General features: G+C 37.8%; 1 protein-coding gene across 1 annotated transcript; it reads left to right on the forward strand.

Moving 5' to 3' along the window:
* The first annotated feature begins 417 nt into the window (after positions 1–417).
* Positions 418–15,357, forward strand: LOC132183731 (serine protease SPPA, chloroplastic). The gene is made up of 13 exons (XM_059597129.1): positions 418–792; positions 886–1,069; positions 1,153–1,290; positions 2,367–2,537; positions 2,613–2,716; positions 3,185–3,252; positions 7,905–8,071; positions 8,671–8,740; positions 10,002–10,156; positions 12,595–12,700; positions 14,336–14,423; positions 14,550–14,693; positions 14,835–15,357. Exons 1-13 carry the CDS (start codon positions 427–429, stop codon positions 15,063–15,065), a joined length of 1,992 nt encoding a protein of 663 aa, XP_059453112.1. The 5' UTR covers positions 418–426; the 3' UTR covers positions 15,066–15,357.
* Positions 15,358–18,140: the final 2,783 nt, after the last annotated feature.

The following is an 18,140-nucleotide window of genomic DNA, read 5'->3' on the forward strand; positions in this document are numbered from 1 at the left end:
TTTCAAATAAGCACTATCTAGTCAACTTATAAAAATCGCAGATTTTTTTACGATTTTAAAATTTGCGTTTTTAAAATCGCAATCTCAAACACTCTAAAATTACAATTTAGTTTAAAAACGCACTCTCAAATGGACCCTTAGTCACTTTATGTGTAGCATTTTATGATTTCTACCAAAGTTACATCGTGATTTTAAAAAAATTAAATTATAAGACGATGATACATGCAAAATCTTGAAATTCACTGAATTTTTACACATTAAATTATCTATTTATTTGATAAAGATAATAAATCCACCGTTTGGAGAATTTTCATGGATATGACATGGTGACAGTCCATAACCTGATGACGTGGATGAAGCATAACCTTTTTCTTTTTCTTTTGAGTTTGGTTTTCAGTTAGGGGACGAAACATTACATAACCAAAAATGTCGAAGCTTCTTCTTCTCCTCCACACCCCGCATTTCGCCTCCGTCCACCGGCGAGCCCTCATCGCCCCCACCCCTCTCTCTCCTCTCCATTTCCATGGCCCCTCATCCGTTCCCCTCCGAGCCTTATCCTTCTCCGTCAAAAGCAAAGAGGAAGAGGAAGTAGTAGTAGGCAAGGATGGAAAGAAGGTTAACAGTAACAAGAGTAGTGGTGGAGGTCGCGATGAGGACTATCCGAGCGGTGAATTTCAGTTTGAGGAGTTTAGCTGGTGGAGGAACTTCTCTGTGAAGATTAAGATGCTGGTTGCCTTCCCTTGGGAGCGCGTTCGCAAGGGCGCCGTCTTGAACATGAAGCTGCGTGGCCAGGTAACCGGAGCTTTATTTTCTCCTTCATTTTCTACAAGTTTTTAGTTTTTTGTTTACGTTTGAAATTCGACAAGTTCAAATTGCTGTGCTCAGATATCTGATCAGCTAAAGAGCCGTTTCTCTTCCGGACTGTCTCTACCTCAGATTTGTGAGAACATTATAAAAGCAGCGTATGACCCTCGTATTTCTGGCATCTATCTCCATATTGAAACTCTGAATTGTGGGTGGGGTAAAGTTGAAGAAATCCGAAGGCATGTGTTGGATTTCAAGAAATCAGGTAGGTGATTCTCTTATTTCGAGGTAGGTTTCTATAGCGAATTGTCTAACTTGGATTTTTTTTTTTTTTGTTTCTACTTGTAGGTAAATTCATTGTGGCATATGTCCCTACATGTCGCGAGAAAGAATATTACGTTGCCTGTGCGTGTGATGAGATCTATGCCCCTCCAAGTGCTTATTTTTCTTTGTTCGGTTTGACTGTTCAAGCATCATTCCTTTCAGGTGAGGTAACTTGTTTGATAATGTATGTCGAGCCTGAGACAATTTCTGTCTCAACTAAAAGATATTTCTTCCCATTAGAAAACAAGTTTGTTTCATGTGTCTTATGGGAGCAAATGAATGTTTTCCTCTTTCTCCTTCTGTATTACATGATTTTCAGACTTTAGTAATCTGCTGCAGTTTAAAATATTTTTTCTTGTTAATTGAGTGCAGTTTATATGTATAAGTATGTAACCTTGCAGATATTTTATGACTCTTAGCTTGCATGAACTTGCAGCTGATTTCTGAAATGGAGTTACTGCTGATTCTTGCTACTATTACAACTCAATTTACCTTATTAGCTATGTTGCCCTTTTTTTAGTGGGCTCAGGTGTCATGGAACTTACCATCATCTGAATTCTTGGACTCTGTTCATCGTACTAATTTTATCTACATTTTACCGTCACATCTTTTGGGCTATCTTAAGTGAGTAATTACTGCTTTTTTGTATTTTCACCTGAATATATTAAAATACAAAGAGAAAATACTTAGCACAAGGATGCTTGTCACCTGAGTCATTGACTGGATTATGTTATTAATCTCTGTCCCAGAATTTTGATGTAGCAAAACTTTTCTAGTTTTTTGAAATGGTTAGAGTAATCTGGAGATACGAACAAGATGTTGTTCAATTGTTGTATAGCATCAGAAAAGTTTTAAAAAGAGATTTTGGAATCCAACCTTGCTAAGTGTGGAAGGCATTGGTAATCATATCCAGTAATTAAAAGTTTGGTTGGTCACATAAATTGATCCTCCAAATATGATTATCATGGCCTTGGCTCTTTTATTATCATGCAACTTTAAATTGAGAGGGGACTGCATTTTATAGTAGCTGTGCTTAATCCATAATGTTTAACTTGCTCACATGTGCGTCTTATAGATGCTTGTAAGGTAAAAACTTATAGCCTATTTTTGCTTACATTTAGTTTTTTGAAGACACAAAAGTCCTTTCCTAATTTTTCACTTTTAAAAATGGTACTCTGTGCTACCTTATAGTTCCAAGTGTATTATGTGATAGAGGTTCAGAAAATTTTGTTTTGCAGGTGTCCTTGACAAAGTAGGAATTGAGCCACAAGTGGAAAGGATTGGCAAATACAAAAGTGCTGGGGATCAACTGATACGCAAAACAATGTCTGAAGAAAATTGTGAGATGCTGACTGCATTGCTTGATAACATCTATGGAAATTGGCTGGATAAAGTTTCTTCTGCACAAGGTGGCTTGGCATCTGATGCTTTTCTGAATCTTCAAGTATTGAATAAACTTACAGGCTTCTGCAAATTTTTTGTAGGAAAGTCAAGGGAGGATCTTGAGAACTTCATCAATGAAGGAGTTTACCAAGTTGAAAGGCTAAAAGAAGAAGGCTGGATTACAAACATAAGCTATGATGATGAGGTACATAGTTCTGTTCCTGTTTGCTTAGAAGTTAGGGCTTGAGGTATTATGAGGAAGAATCAATATTTGCTACTGCACTTAACTTATAAGAATTTCAAGAGATATTTTGAGAGTGAGATGGCATTTTTGTTTAGTCTTCAGTATAGTATTATACTTACAGCCAGTTGAGAGGGTTTTCTAAAACTCAGTCATCGCCCCTCCTTGCTCCTCCAGTTAAGTTATAGGTAGAGCTTCTATCGCATAGTAATTCTCTAGTCTAAATATATCCACTAGTTTTCAGAGATACATACCATATTGTTGTTACAGTTGATTGTTGGCCATCCATACCTGTTCAATAGTTTCTGTTGAGGACTGTGTTTGACAGCCATCTGTAGTGGGAGTGGTTTCTGTCTTTGAAACTGTAAGGCTTTTTTCCTTGATTTATATGATGATTTTCGGGTGGTTTTTAGTAACATCTAGTCCTTGCAGGTTATTTCAATGTTAAAGAAGAGACTTGGCGTGCAGAGGGATAAAAAACTTCCTATGATTGATTACAGGTAGTCAAATTCTTAATTAAGGCCATCAACTACGTATAGTTTAGTGTCTCGTGGAGTATTTTGTTTTCCTGGAGTTGTTGACAACTAGACGTCCCAATTGGAGCTGTCCTTTTCTGTTGTTTAAGTAAAGAATTATTCCTGTTACTTTCTATTGATTAGACATCTAATCTTTATAGAGTTTTCCCAATTGTTTTTTATTGCTGTATCATAATCCAACATTATATATATATATATATATATATATATATATATATCAACACCCTGCTGTTTTAGGTATAAATATTTTGAGTTAAATATTTTGAGTGAATACTTGCCATGGAGTTATACTTAACTATCAAATTTGGTTTCCACTACTGATCTCTACGATGCCTATGGCATACCTCCATAACCACTTCCCTAAGGGAGCTCAATATCAGATTTCTAACCCTCAAACACCCGAGCAAATTGGAGAACAAATTTTAAAGCACCTTACTAGATGGAATTTGATCTTGTCACCAACTCCACCCCACAGAAAATCCCTTCGAAGTTTCTCAATTTGGTTGGCTACTCCTATAGGAATAGGAAAAAGGGTTGATAATAAGTAGGCAAATTAGTGAGACCGCTTTAAATTAGAGCCAACTTACCACCCTTCGAAAACTACTAGCGTGGTGGATTATATTGGAGGTAGGTTTGGCACCTATCCTTGGCTCTAGGGTTTCCTCTTTGCCTCTGAAGTATCTGGGTTTTCCTCTAGAAGCTTCATATAAGGCTAAGTCAATAATGATGTCATCATTCTTCAAAAATTGGAATGTCGTTTGGCAAGTTGGAAGAGGCTCTAATTGAAGAGTGGGTGGTTGGATGATTAAAAGCACTCTCTTTAATTTGCCCACTTATTATCTATTCCTTTTTCTAATTCTTGCAGGAGTAGCCAACTGGATTGAAAAAACTTTAGAGGAATTTTGATGCAGGACAAATACACTTGAGGATAAAGCTTAGAGGAAGAGATTAAGGAGAGAGGGAGAAGCCGAGAGAAAGAAGAAAAGGAGCCAAAGAGAGAGGAAGAAGAAAGATCGGGAGAGGGGAGAGAGAGAAAGTTAGGGGGGGAGAAGAAGACAAACCCATGTCTCAAAATATTATTCATCAAAACTGCTAATACAATAAAAACTTATGCCTAATAGAATATAGGTTAAACCCTAACCCTAGCATTACTTGGGCTAAAGGCGCGGAAAAAAAAAAATAAAGTCCAAAATAAAATAGTATAACCCATCTGAAAAATAAATAAATAAAACCAAAATGCAACTAATAAAAAGTCCAATAAAGTCCAATAAGGCTCAATAATGATCCATCTCGTGCGCTCAAATTTTCTATTGAGTAGAGTCGATGACGAGTTCAAATTCCATCTAGTAAGTTGGTCTAAAATTTGTTCTCCAGTTCGCTCGGGTCTTTTAGGGTTAAGAAATCTGATTTGGTTTAATTGAGCTTTCCTTGGGAAGTGATTATGAAGGTATGCTAGGGAAAGAGAGGCGTTGTGGTGATTGGTGGAAACCAAATCTGATAGTTTGGGGGAAGATTACTGTTTCACAGAAAAACATTAGGACCGTTGGGGGTGTGTTTCTAGACACGACATTGTGGCGTACTGGTGCTGTTTGTGTAAGAGGAATGGGGATCATGTGGGACAATAAGCATTGAGAAGAAAGCTTGAAGCAGAAAAGCCAGAGAAAGAGAAAGTAGCTTGGAGAGAGAGAAAGTTTGGGGGAAGAAAACGACAAAACCTCGTCAATCATATTATTCATCAAAAATTGTTTTGTACAATAGAAACTTAAGCTTAAATAGGGTAAAGGCTAAACCCTAACCCTAACCCTAACCCTAGTGATAATTGGGTTAACGGCCCGCTAAAATAACATAAAGCCCAAATGTAAATAAATAAAGTTCGAATGAAATTAAAATGAAAATTAATACTAAAAAAATAATAATACGCCCACGATACTATAGGTGGCCCTTGTCAACGTCCATATGTGCGTGTGATCAGTGGCCCGTGTCTGATGTCCCCATCAGGGGAGACTATTGATCACATTCTTTTTCATTGTGAGGTAGCTAGAGAACTGTGGGTTTTGATCTTCCATCTATTTAGCATAGAGTGGGTCATGCCTAGAAGGGTGGTTGAATTGCTGGCTAGTTGGAGAGGCCAATTGGGAAGCCGATGCATTTTAGAGGCTTGGAGGGTGGCTCATTTGTGTTTAATGTGGTGCAGTTTGATAGAGTAGAATGCGAGGAGCTTCGAAAACTGAGAGAGAACAGTGATAGAGTTAAAAGCCATAATGTTTAAATCTCTTTCTGCTTGGTTGGTGGTGTAGCTTTTCTACTTTTTCGGATTCTTTTCAATTGGTTTCTTCCTTTTCTCCCTAATTAGGGATTTCTTTTAGAGAATAACTTTTATAAGGATCTTTTTGTGATGTGGAATACATAGTTGGCAAGATATCTTAGTGTCAATATTCTGTCCGTTCTCTCTCCTTTGTCTCCCGCTCTTCTCTTCCTCTCTCCTCTAGCGGAGGCGCGTCCCGCTAGAGCTCAGTTCTGGTTCGTCGGCTCCAATTCTTCGGTTCTGCTTCTGTCTTTGCTGGTCTCTTCCGAGCTTTTGCTGCTGGTATGGCCTGGCAAGATTGAGATGGAGCGTCATTTCTCTGTGGAAGCTAAAGCCTTTTCCTTTTTGGCGATGGCAGGAAAGTCAAAGCTTCGCTTGGAGGAAAGGAGGAAGGGGTTCGTTGGGTTTATTGTTTTGGGTCATCAATGTTCTGTTTGGTTGGCAGCCATGGTGGAGGTGGCATTGTTGTCTCCGGGGAAGGACTTTGTCAAATCTTTCCATGAGAATGTGGAGGTTTTGATGGTTCGTAGGGGTGGTAATAGGGCTGGCCATTTTTTGGAAGTGGCTATGTTTCTGCACTCTCTAGAAGCAACGTTTGGGTTACCGGCCTCCGAGGAGGGTTTTATGGTGGAGAGGAATAAGGGTAAGGTAGTAAAGGACTGCTCATTAGGGCGCTACTTTGGGGCTAGATCCTTCGTGGAGGTGGTGTCTTGTGTTAAGTCCTCTTTGTTGCTAGCGCCAAAGATGGATCTACGCAGCTTGGATCTGTGCTAAGTGGGGTTGGTTAGAGATGCCGAGGATCTGAGGATGGCGGTGAACTGTTTCGACTTGGAGGAGTAGCCGTTTGCTGCGCCGACCAAAAAGATAAAGGTTGGCTCTTTGCTGGGTAGTAGGCATACTCATGGCGGTGGTGCTCCAAGGAAGAAGACGATGAGGTTCTTTCGTTCATGGAAGAATTCACTCCAGAAGTTTAGGTCTGATGTGGATCAGGTCCAAACACTTTCCTGGTTTTAGGTTGAAGGCTGGGCTCAAGGCTTCGTCTGTTGGACCATGTTCGAGGCTTAGGCCTCTAATCATGGATTCTGATCCGGAGCCCATCTCTGGGTCCTTTTTGCATTTGGATCTTTTTCTGATCCGGGTTCAAGTATGGGTTCGGCTCAAGCTTCTCAGTTTTGCTCCGACACGTCGTCGAAGGCTGCTCAAAAGATGGGGTTGGATTTCCCATCAGCAGTTTCTCCCCAGGTTCTTGCTGAAGTCTCGGGCGCTAGGTTGGTTTCAGGTTCTAAAGTGGATTTTGGGTTTGCCTCTCCGGAGATGGCGTTGGCGTTGGTCCAGGGTGGTCTTCTCAGGTGCGTGATGTCTGTCTCTGACACGCTGGTGACTCTGACGAACCCAATGGTGGCTTCTACATCGCTGGAAGATGTGGGTTGCTCTTCTATGGCTCCTCTACCCTCTTCTGTGCACGCATCTGCTTTCATGCAGTCAGGTGCCATTCCTTTCGGTTTGGATGTGATATGCATGCCATTATTTTCTTTAGAGATGGTTCTACAAAAGCGAAAGCATCAAAATTTGATGGAATTGCTTATATGCTAATGCCACCGATAATCCTTACAACTTGATGAAAGAGGCCTATAGTGCTCATAGGGTCCATCTCAATACCTTTATGCTGTTGGAAGAGAAGACGGCAACAAATCTTGTTGTCAAATTCAGCTGGTGCACATTCCGCCTTCTCCTTAACTGTAGAACTCGTTGGTGTCTAGCATGGAGTGAGGTGTCTTGCCAAGGTTTCTCACCATTGATGGAGGTGTGGTTGGAAAGGTAGATGCCGAAGGAACTTATCAAAAAAAAAAGGTAGATGCCAGAGGAGGAGCCGCCAGAAAAGTAGCGGATGGAGGAGCCGCCGCCGAATAAGAGTCAAATCAGTGGAGCAGTTGGATAGAAATTTTTTCAATAGGGTGAGTTCCCGTGTTTTCATCTTAAGCTCTTTTGGTGCTCTACGCTTATGTGTCTATCTGTGAGTGGAGGGCACAAAGGAGTTGGTTTGTGTTAGGTCTTTACTGAAGTTATTCTCATTCTCTTATATACTTTATGTGTACATGGGTTGTGCAATTCTGCGCTTTTTACGAGATTGAATTACTTTATTAGAAAACAATGTGAACAATTTTGTGATTTAAATTTCCCAACAATTTTTCTGAGGAATTACTGTCTCATACTGTGGTCTCCATATATACCATGTGACTTCTTTTTTTCTATGATATGTATCCATTATTTAATGATTTCTTTCCTTCTTCTTTGTTCATGGTAAATGTAGAAAATACTCTGGAGTTAGAAAATGGACTCTTGGTTTATCAGGCGGTAAGGATCAAATAGCTGTGATCAGAGCTTCAGGGAGCATTAGTCGTGTACGGAGTCCATTAAGTGTTCCAGGTTCGGGCATTATTGCAGAGCAGTTCATTGAGAAGATTCGTAATGTGAGAGGTATACATGACCTTACAATTACAATTTACTTGATATAATGCTTTTTTTTTTTCTTCTCTGCAGAGGCATGACAGTTTTCTCTTAAGATTTGAGTAATGTGTCATTGCCTTACGAGATGATGAATTACGTGAATGTTAACACCATGCGATGCTTTGCAGTTATGGCATGCTGTATATTGTGTAGACATGGGGTGGGGACCCATTTGAAGATGCTATGAAAAAATACATATAGATGTCTGACTTGACTCTTGAGAAGTCTTCTGGCTAGTTATATTAAGAAGACTTCTAATGTAGAGGAATTCAAAAGAACAGAGGGGAATTAGTTCGGTTCACTTGGAGAAATAGTAACATCTGTATGCATTTACGACATGTAGCTTTGATTTCTACTTGGGCCCAGGCACCGTACATGCCGTTTCTTCAACCTCCATCTGTCATTAGAAGTATAAGAACAAAAAGCATAGTCTACCAGGGTCATCATGTCTTTATCGGCTTGGGAGACTTTTTGTTGAAATCAACTCTGTATTCTTGCTGCTTTCCCTTTTTAGTTAAATGATTTTTCCAGTCATGTTGGTTTTTTTTTTTCCCCTTTCTCACCCTCAGAGTCAAAAAGATATAAGGCAGCAATCATCCGAATTGACAGCCCTGGAGGTGATGCTCTTGCTTCTGATTTGTAAGTGCTGGTACATTTTACCTATATATGTAAGATTGAATCCATTGATACGTGAATAAAGGAAGTAGACATTTTTGTAGACCAGGTAGTTATATTTTTGTTTTCTTTAAACTATAATCATTGATTCAGAATTCCCTCTGTCAAGTTTCTCATACTTGAAGCAACCTCATACTGGGTAATAATAGAGTCCCATACCGCTTCCAATGGGGAGATAATACATCAGAAGCAAGACCTTCCTCCTCTGCAGCACCCACTGTTATTAGTTTGCTTTCATCGAAATTAATTCTCAAACTTGTAACTACTTCAAAGCATAAGAGGACAGACCTTAGAGAACCCACCCTGTTTTGTATCAGCCCCACTCGTCTGCTGCAGCCAACATCTGCTGAAAACTCCCCTAACAATTATAGGGAGAAGATGTGAACGTGGATCACCTTGCAAATGTTTCCATCTTTGCTGTTTCTCCCTGAAATCTAATATGCCCCAATTAGCATGATTAGTGTCCCAAAAAAACACGATTACCTTTCTGCATCTAGCAAGCAAACTCAGCCCAAGACTCCTGCTCTCAGAACTCTCATCTAGTCACACACAAACGAACAAAACAGAGTCTGGAATTTATCTTCCTCCTGTATAAGCATTATGTGACTCTGAAGCATCTGTAAAGTGTGGCTAATATGGCACAGTGGAGGCAAGCATTTTGTGTCTACTTAGTTGATGTCGATAAAATGTATGAACTGGACCTACCAATTGATTCTAATGAGGTAATGTCGAGGTAACCATTAGTGATTCAGATGAAGTTCATTGACTAAAAACTAGAGCAATTATATTTTAAAACCTTATATGTGAGCTGCGATACTGGCCTTGTGCTACAGTCAAGAGGCCTTTCCTGCCTTTCTGTGGGAATATGCCTTCCTGCTCTTCAAAATTAGTGTCTTTCCTGCTTCTGGTAGCTGCATTTAAGCATCTTTGAAATGCAAACTTCCTCCAGTTAATACTGTTCTTGAGTTGATCAAAAGTTTCAAACATAGTAGATCTGCAATTGATTTTCAGTCAAGAAATCCATCTAACTTCTGCCTTGGTTTAAACATAACCCTTTCCTCTCCTTCCCTGAGCAGTCATCTGATAAAAACTCAGAAGACAAAAGAAAAGTTGGGGAATAAGATGTGAAGATTGACAAAGAAAGTGCTTTGGTTGCTTGTATTGAATTATTTAAAGAAATTATTATATGGTTAACCTACTAAGATCTGGTATTTATGGTGTACAGAATGTGGAGGGAAATCAGACTTTTGGCAGAATCGAAACCTGTCATTGCATCAATGTCTGATGTGGCCGCAAGCGGTGGATACTATATGGCAATGGCAGCAGGGACACTTGTTGCAGAAAATCTAACATTGACTGGTTCTATTGGAGTTGTCACAGGTGAACCTAAGAATGCTTCAACCCAAAAATAAAAAATAAAGTAACTGAACATCAGAGACATAAGCTGGTAGGACTGTTAAATAGAATAAATTTAAGTTGGCTGCGGCAGTGAGAAAACAAAATATGTCTGCAGATGCGCATGTGCAAAAGGTATTGGTGAAGAATAAGGATTATTTTCAATCACGTGTTCTCTTTTTCCTATTTTGGGATCTCCAATGTTGAAGTATAACTGAGGAGATGCAAGAAGCTTTAGTTTGTTAAGCCAAATATATGGGTGTTAACTTCTGTATTGTGCACTCCTTACCATAAAACACCTGATTACTTCATGTTAACTTCTATATTGAACTCTCCTTACCATAAACACTTTCTGTTTACTTTCTTCATGTAGAGCTAGATAAATTACAGAAGGAAAGAGTCTTAGTATATGTGCTTTTTTTAAATAAATAAATTGACATATCTACATGCCTGCAGCTTATCCTACAGGCACAACACTTGGCATACTGCATATGTGGAAAAGATTTCCCTGCTAAGTGTACATTTATGTGTACCTTTTCTAATAATGAGTATTCTAATTAATTTTTCTAGTTAAAGAAAAATTTCCATATTCCAAGGAAATGCTAATTACATGTGCCTTATTATCCCAAAGGACTAGTTATTATTGGAGTTCCCAACAGTCATGTATATAGCCTAGTTCCACATATTACACAAATAAAGTGAAATTTAGTACTTCCTCATGCAACATGCTCACAATCCATCCACCTAATGTAGGACATAACACAACATCTTCATAATTCAAGATATCACAATCTTCTCCATTCAAACTCTTATCCTCATCAAGGTCCACGTAGCATTGTAGTGTCCAATGCCATATGGCATTATTAATTTGGTCTGATACCACTTTCCATGACATGGGGACACGGTAACACAATCTGTGTGGTACTCCAAAGGACTATTCATAATGAGGAGCTCCTTAAAATTATTGCCAATGTGGGACTTACCACATACCCATTTATCACCTCTACAATTTAATCCAATATAAGGTGTCATAATTTGTCAAGATCCAAGAAAGCACTAAACTAAATTTGCGTTATAAAGGGCTTGTTATTATTATAGCTCTTTAGAATCACTTATATGGTCCAATGCCACCTAGTATACAATCAATCTAGGAGGACTTAGCACATGGCCGTGCAACATCTTCACAATCTACCCGCATGATGTGGGATTTAACTCAACATGTTTAAAATTTGGGGTATCATAGTTCATGAAAGATTGTTACCTGTATGGATCTCAAATAGTGTCTCCTTGTGCTATTAAAGTTGTAAGATTACACAGAATGGTTTCTCCAATCGTATATGAATCATGATTGAAATTGTGGTAATCAAGCTAGAACTTTTTGATTCATATCTTTTTTTTTATATAAATAAGTGATTTATTGAAAGCGCAGAGGGGCGTAACCCTAGTACACAAGAAGTATACAAAAAAAAGCCCCACTATAGACAAAAAGAGGAACATAAAGATAAAAATTGAGACATGGTGGAAATTTTAGGCACACTACAAGCTTCGGTCCAATGGAACAATGTTTGAATAAGCAACTTTTTGAGCTCTTCCATTAACCTTTCTTGATCTTCAAAGCATTTTGCATTCCGCTCTCGCCAAATGATCCATATAAGACACAATGGTGCTATTCGCCACACATCCTTAGCTGAAATATTACCACGTTGACCACGCCAACACACTAACAAATCTGCCACCCCTCCAGGCATAACCCATGTGACATCAAAAAGAGTGAGTACTAAACTCCATAACGCTCATGCCACTTCACAATGAAGGAGAAGATGGATGATAGACTCACCATTTTGCTTGCACATGCAACACCATCCTACCACAATGATACCTCTTTTACGCAAGTTGTCCAAAGTCAGAATCTTTCCTAGAGTCGCCGTCCACACAAAGAAACTGACTCGCAATGGAACTTTGACTTTTCATATACTACTCCATGGGAAAGTGGAAGTTTCTGTTTCCAAAGAAGAGAAACATATCAATGTCGCCTTGCAAATTTTCAACTAAATAGGGTTTTCTTTTTTTGATAACTGAATAGGCAAGTTTTCATAAATGCACCATAATTTCTTTGGGTCAGGTTTTTCTTGATCTTTTCTCTGCTTATTGTCGGGTTTATCTCTTGTATAATTTGTGTCTACTTGGCCTCTGCTGTTGAGCTTTGCAATTACTTAATCAAAAAAAATCTTTGGGTCAAAGTGCTTTTCATTTGGAAGTTGCTTATATGTTGCACTTGTGCTTATGGTTGCTAAAATTGAACGAATTAATTCACAATAAAAAAACAAAGTAGAAAAAGGGGAATCTTCTAAACCTTCCCTTGATTGTTAAAAGTATATGGAATGTGTAAGAAGTTGGTGCTGCATCATTAACTTTGATTGTAGGTAAGTTTAATTTGGGTCAACTGTATGAAAAGATTGGCTTCAACAAGGAAATTATATCGAGGGGAAGATATGCTGAGCTCCTTGCAGCTGAACAAAGACCTTTCAGGTAAAGACACCTTTTTTTTTTTGCTAGCTTTACATATCTTTGTGGAACTGGACAAGATAATATTCTGCTATACATATAATTTCATAGTCAAAGTGAAACCAGAATACATCTTTCACTAGCTATGTAAGCGGATAGTGTGTAGATGACTTTGTTTCATTGATTATGCAGTTATGCCCTCACATTAACCTTTGAAAAATACATTAGATAATGTATTGGTTTGAACTTGGGAAGTTGTGGATGAAATGGACATAAGTATTGACCAAACAAACACATGATCCTTCAAATATCCACCATATTTAAAAGTCATATTTTTAATAGCTACGATAATCCATTTCAATAATTTGGTTTTTTAGGCTTTGTTTGTTTCGGCGTAAAATGATTTCTTAAAATGTTTTTCATAATTTCTGATGTTTGGTGTGACGAAAAATAATAGTTAACAAAAAGTATTTTCAATTTGACCGAAAAAAGACTTTAATTTCTAGAAATTGTTTCCATTTTTGGAAACCGTAAACCATTTTCAAATTTGAGAATCTCATTCTGAAGTCGACACACCCAACCAAGACATCGCTGGGACTCCGCTAGGACTTTACCAGACCATCGTAGGGACCCCGCTTGAACCTAATCGGAACATCGCCGAGACCTCATCAGGATCCTGCTGAGACCCCACTAGGACCCTGTCGGGATTTTGCTAAGACCCCGCTGGGACCCGAGGGAGACTGTCAGGACCTAGTTAGGACACCGCAGGGGCTTGACTGAGACACCGTTGCGACCCAATCGGGACCTGACTAGGACCTCGCCAGAACCTGTGCGAGACTCAACTGGGGCCCCTCCAGGACATCGTCGGGATCTGGTTAGGACACCGCCAAGACTTGGTCGGGACCTCTCCAGGTCACTATATGACTTAGTTGGGGCATTTTCATAATTTAAAATTTAATATGATTGAATGAAAATATATATATATATATTTGTGATTTTCCATACGTGCCAAACATTGAAAAATGTAACATTTTCCAACAAAAAACATTTTACATCGAAACAAATGGAGTGTTAATTTTCACTAAATGTGTTGCTAACTTTAGTTTTTTGGTAAGTAGCAGGTTGCTAAATCAATAGTAACAAAGTTAAAGGCAAGGACCCAAATTTTGTTGATCTGTTTTCTAGATTGAGAGAGGAATTTTATTTGTTTTGTAGATGCAGAATGCTTTTCAATAAGAAATTGAGTCTATTATTTTTTCATTTTAGAGTTTCAAAATTACCAATGAAATAATAGAAATGAAGCTTTCTGTATTGTTTCCAAATATAAGAGAACTGTAATTTTCTTATTCATAATGCCTTTAGTCTTTTGTTTTCTTTCACTTTTCCAGTTAATGATAACAAATAAGGCTAAAGTTCATGTTTGAATTACATAAAAATTTATTACCAAAAATCAGTTCATTTTAAAAAGAAAAGCATAATCCTGGCTCCACATTGCACTGATTTGGACTACTGTATCCAATTGACCTGCCTGAACCTCGATGCGTCTTTGATGGCAGTCCTAATTTTACCTTTTGGTGGACGTTGCTCCAGTTTAGTGTGTTGCAGTTGAGTTACCACTCTATGCTTATAAACTTGACTAGTTCCCATTCTCTTATACAGACCAGACGAAGCAGAACTTTTTGCCAAGTCTGCACAGAATGCATATAAGCAATTTCGTGACAAGGCAGCTTTTTCCAGATCAATGACTGTATGTTGGTCATTTTGATGTTTCACTAACAATTTCAGTCGCTTCATTTCATCTCTTTATTCTTAACTTTTAATATCCTGTATAAAATCTGAAATCTTTCTAATGTTCCTATCATTCTGTTGCTAGGTAGATAAGATGGAGGAGGTCGCACAAGGGAGAGTTTGGACTGGTAAAGATGCAGCTTCAAGAGGTTTGGTTGATGCTATCGGTGGGATTTCTCGGGCAATTGCAATTGCAAAACTTAAAGCTAATATACCTCAAGACAGACAGGTTTGTTGTTTACCTTTTTCTTCTATGTTTTTGTTTTTTTTTCCTTTGGTAATGAATTTGGTTAGGATGAATACTAGTACTGATTAGTACTTGTGTAAACAAATTACAAGGCTAATAATGCATTTGGTTGGATGGGGCCAGGTTAGTCTAGTGGAACTTTCAAGATCTTCCCCGTCACTTCCCGAGATCTTAAGTGGCGTAGGGAATACTCTAGTTGGAGTTGACATAACACTGAAAGAAGTGCTGCGAGAGTTGAGCATATCCGACGGAGTTCAAGCCCGGATGGATGGAATTATGTTTCAAAGACTGGAGGGATATTCTTATGCCAATCCCATCTTCGCTTTGATAAAAGATTACCTCAGTTCCCTCTAGCCTCTATTGCCGAAATCTATTTTTTAGTTTCTTAAATTTAGGCGTTACAGAGAGGAGCAGTTGCTTTGATAATGAATATATATAAGCAAAAACCAAAGGTAAGAGGTGTAAATTTTTTCCTTTCTTCTCTTCTATATGCTTTTGTATGTACATGTACAGCATTATGGAAAAGGAGGGGGGAGTGAAACATGCTCTGACCCATCCATCCCACATGGCCAATTTTTAATGCTGATGATAACCACTCTGTATATTGAGGATTTTATGAGTACATCCAGGGAAGGGAATTTGATCACTTACAACCTCCCTTCAAATCTGATTTGCTCAAAATGATTTAATAAAAGTTGGGTAATTTACGACAGATGGAGATGATGGTCAAAAAGATTTAATGGGGCAAAACCCTTATTCCATGAGTCACAAATGTTAACTTAGACGGTCAAAGTGACAATGTGTTGTAGTTCATGGGGCAAAATGACAATGCGTTGTAATTTAAGGGGGTAAAGTGACAATGTGTTATAGTTCATGGGGCTAAAATGACGGATTGATCGTCTGAGTTAAAGCATTTAACTGATAGTAGGGTTTTTTGATACAAAATGGTAGTTTGATGGGGTTGGGCAGTAGGGTTCTTGGTGGTAAAGTGATAATGCGTTATAGTTGATGAATGAAAATATAATTACCCCATGATTTAATTAAAGGCCCAATGATAGTAAGCAAACTACCTACAATTACAAACACCCCATTTCCTGCATTGATGATTTGGAGAATTCTTCCTAAATCGTGGAAGGGCAGGCCAACAATTATATAATAATAAAGAAGAAAAATATGGTTCAGGCCCTAATCTATTGGTGTCTTCGAATTAATTTAAGAAGGCGAATAAAAAGCAGTACATAAATGAATATTGTTGATAAGATAAATGGATGGATGGATGGGCATGGGAGCTATATCGAGGGATCAAGAAGGAAATGCCATTGCTGTGAAAAGCCTAACCAAAATAGGGATATTCTATAGCTGCGTGTATTAGAGGCATTGGCTATACTACAAGCAACAGATTTGGGCATATAGACGATTGTTATTCAAAGGTGATGCGCTCTAAGTGGTGAATGCGATGAAATTTAGAGGCCGGAACTAGAGTAGTTTCAGGCAAATTATTGAGGATATAAGTGTTAGGAATATTAAGTGATAAGGAAGAAGGATCATTAATAAACACTCAATCGTTAGGCAAATAATATTCAAGTAAGAACAAAAATCTAAAACAAAAGATAGCTTTGAGGCACGATGAATCACTATCTTTAAGATGATATTTGTCCCCACTTGGAATGAGTTTGCTAATAGGTTGATAGCAAATCGTTTCCTTGATACAACAAAGCTAAGAATTCTACATATAGCAATTTTGGAAAATTCTCACAATTTCACTTGTCAACTACTAAAGTTGAGAATAAAAAACTGAATGAATAAATCGGTGGGAAAGTCTTATTTATCAGGAAAAAAATTCACATAACCCCCTCAAACTACTACCCAATTGACAATGTTCCCCCCAAACTTTCAATTGTGACAATGTCCCTCTCAAACTACCAAAAATTGTCAATGTTCCCCCCAATGACGAAACTACCCTTAATAAAATAAAAACAAAAAATAATAAAACTTCTAGAAAAAACCTAAAACTAATTAAAAAAAAAAAAATCCAAAGGGTAGAAAATTAAAAATTAAAAAAAAAATCCTTTTTATAAGAAAAAAATTAAAAATTTTCGATTTTTTTTTTGTTATAAAAATTTCGTTTTTTATTTTGTTTTATAAATTTTTTAAAATAAAAATTTCCGTTTTAAAAAAAATATTCGTTTTTTTTTTAAAAAAATATTCTTATAAAAAAATTAAAAAATTTCGTTTAAAAATTAATTAATTTTTTTTTAAAAAATTGTTCTTTTGAAATTAAAACTTTTTGTTTTGTTTTTTTAATTTATAAGGGTATTTTTATCTTATTAAGAAATATATAAGGGCATTTTGATTTTTTTATTAGTCTTGTGGTGGACATTGACAATGTTTTGGTAGTTTAGGGGAGACATTGTCACAATTGAAAGTTTGGGGGGGACATTGTCAATTGGATGGTAGTTTGAGGAGGTTAAGTGGACTTTACCTTTTTAAAAATCAGATTATAAGACCATAGGAATTAGGCCAGGACAATAACTCGCGAGGCCAAAATTTTCACCTAGTAACTCACAAGACTCAACACAATGTTTTGAAGCAAGGATTAATGATTGTTGTGATTGTCGAAGATGTCGACACAACCAAAACAGGACGACATGGAGAGAGAAAATGGCAAAGGACTCTCATAGTATGATGAAAAGACGATAAATGTCCTGGACACCACTCAAACATCGGAGACTGTGGCAAGTCTACTAGTGGAGTCTGGAGACGTTGGTCAATGTTTGAGGAGAAGGGACTTGGAGTGAAAATATAGGTTTTCCATTTAATGAATTTGATGAGTATTACTTCCCTAAGTTTGATGAGAACCTAAGACCCAAGGGATTAGAGAGTTGGCTTATATAATTGGAGGAGACGCTTTGAGTTAGGAACATTATCCTTTGAACTAGGAGGGCATTTTTATCTTTTCACTTTTTGAAGGAACAAAAATATTTTTTTACTATAACTAATTAAATATTCTTCAGTTCAAATGTTGAACTAGAGAGAATCCTAATTCTTCGAGTTATGGACGGCATAGAGGAGCACGCTGCCTACAAGTTCTCTTGAGAACCAATGAGATAGTTGTGTGGCAAAAGGGACTTGCTAGTTATGGAGTTGGGGAGCGAGAAGGCCATCACGTGGGCCCATTCGAAGAAGAATTCTGTAAGAAATATTTACCGAGCCCAAGAAAGAGGATGTTATCCCAAGAGTCAGCATACCATAAAGAAGGGGAAGCCTTTTTGATGTGGGTGTGGCAAGAAAACTGGGGGTCGGAGATGAGTTTGTGCTGTCAATGCGGCAAGGTTGGCCACTTTATGTGAAACTGCAACCAACCAACCAACTAGAAACAAAACTAGTCTATACCTGGACGGAAATAATTGAGGAGCACAAGATAAGCGT

Source organism: Corylus avellana, chromosome ca6, assembly GCF_901000735.1.
Source record: "Corylus avellana chromosome ca6, CavTom2PMs-1.0".
Taxonomy (NCBI): Eukaryota; Viridiplantae; Streptophyta; class Magnoliopsida; order Fagales; family Betulaceae; genus Corylus; species Corylus avellana.

Coding starts and splice junctions, on each gene's coding strand:
- LOC132183731 (XM_059597129.1), top strand. CDS start 427: ATGTCGAAGCTTCTTCTTCTCCTCCACACCCCGCATTTCGCCTCCGTC. Junction 10,157..12,594: donor TTCTATTGGAGTTGTCACAG/GTGAACCTAAGA, acceptor CTTTGATTGTAG/GTAAGTTTAATTTGGGTCAA. Junction 14,694..14,834: donor ATATACCTCAAGACAGACAG/GTTTGTTGTTTA, acceptor GGATGGGGCCAG/GTTAGTCTAGTGGAACTTTC.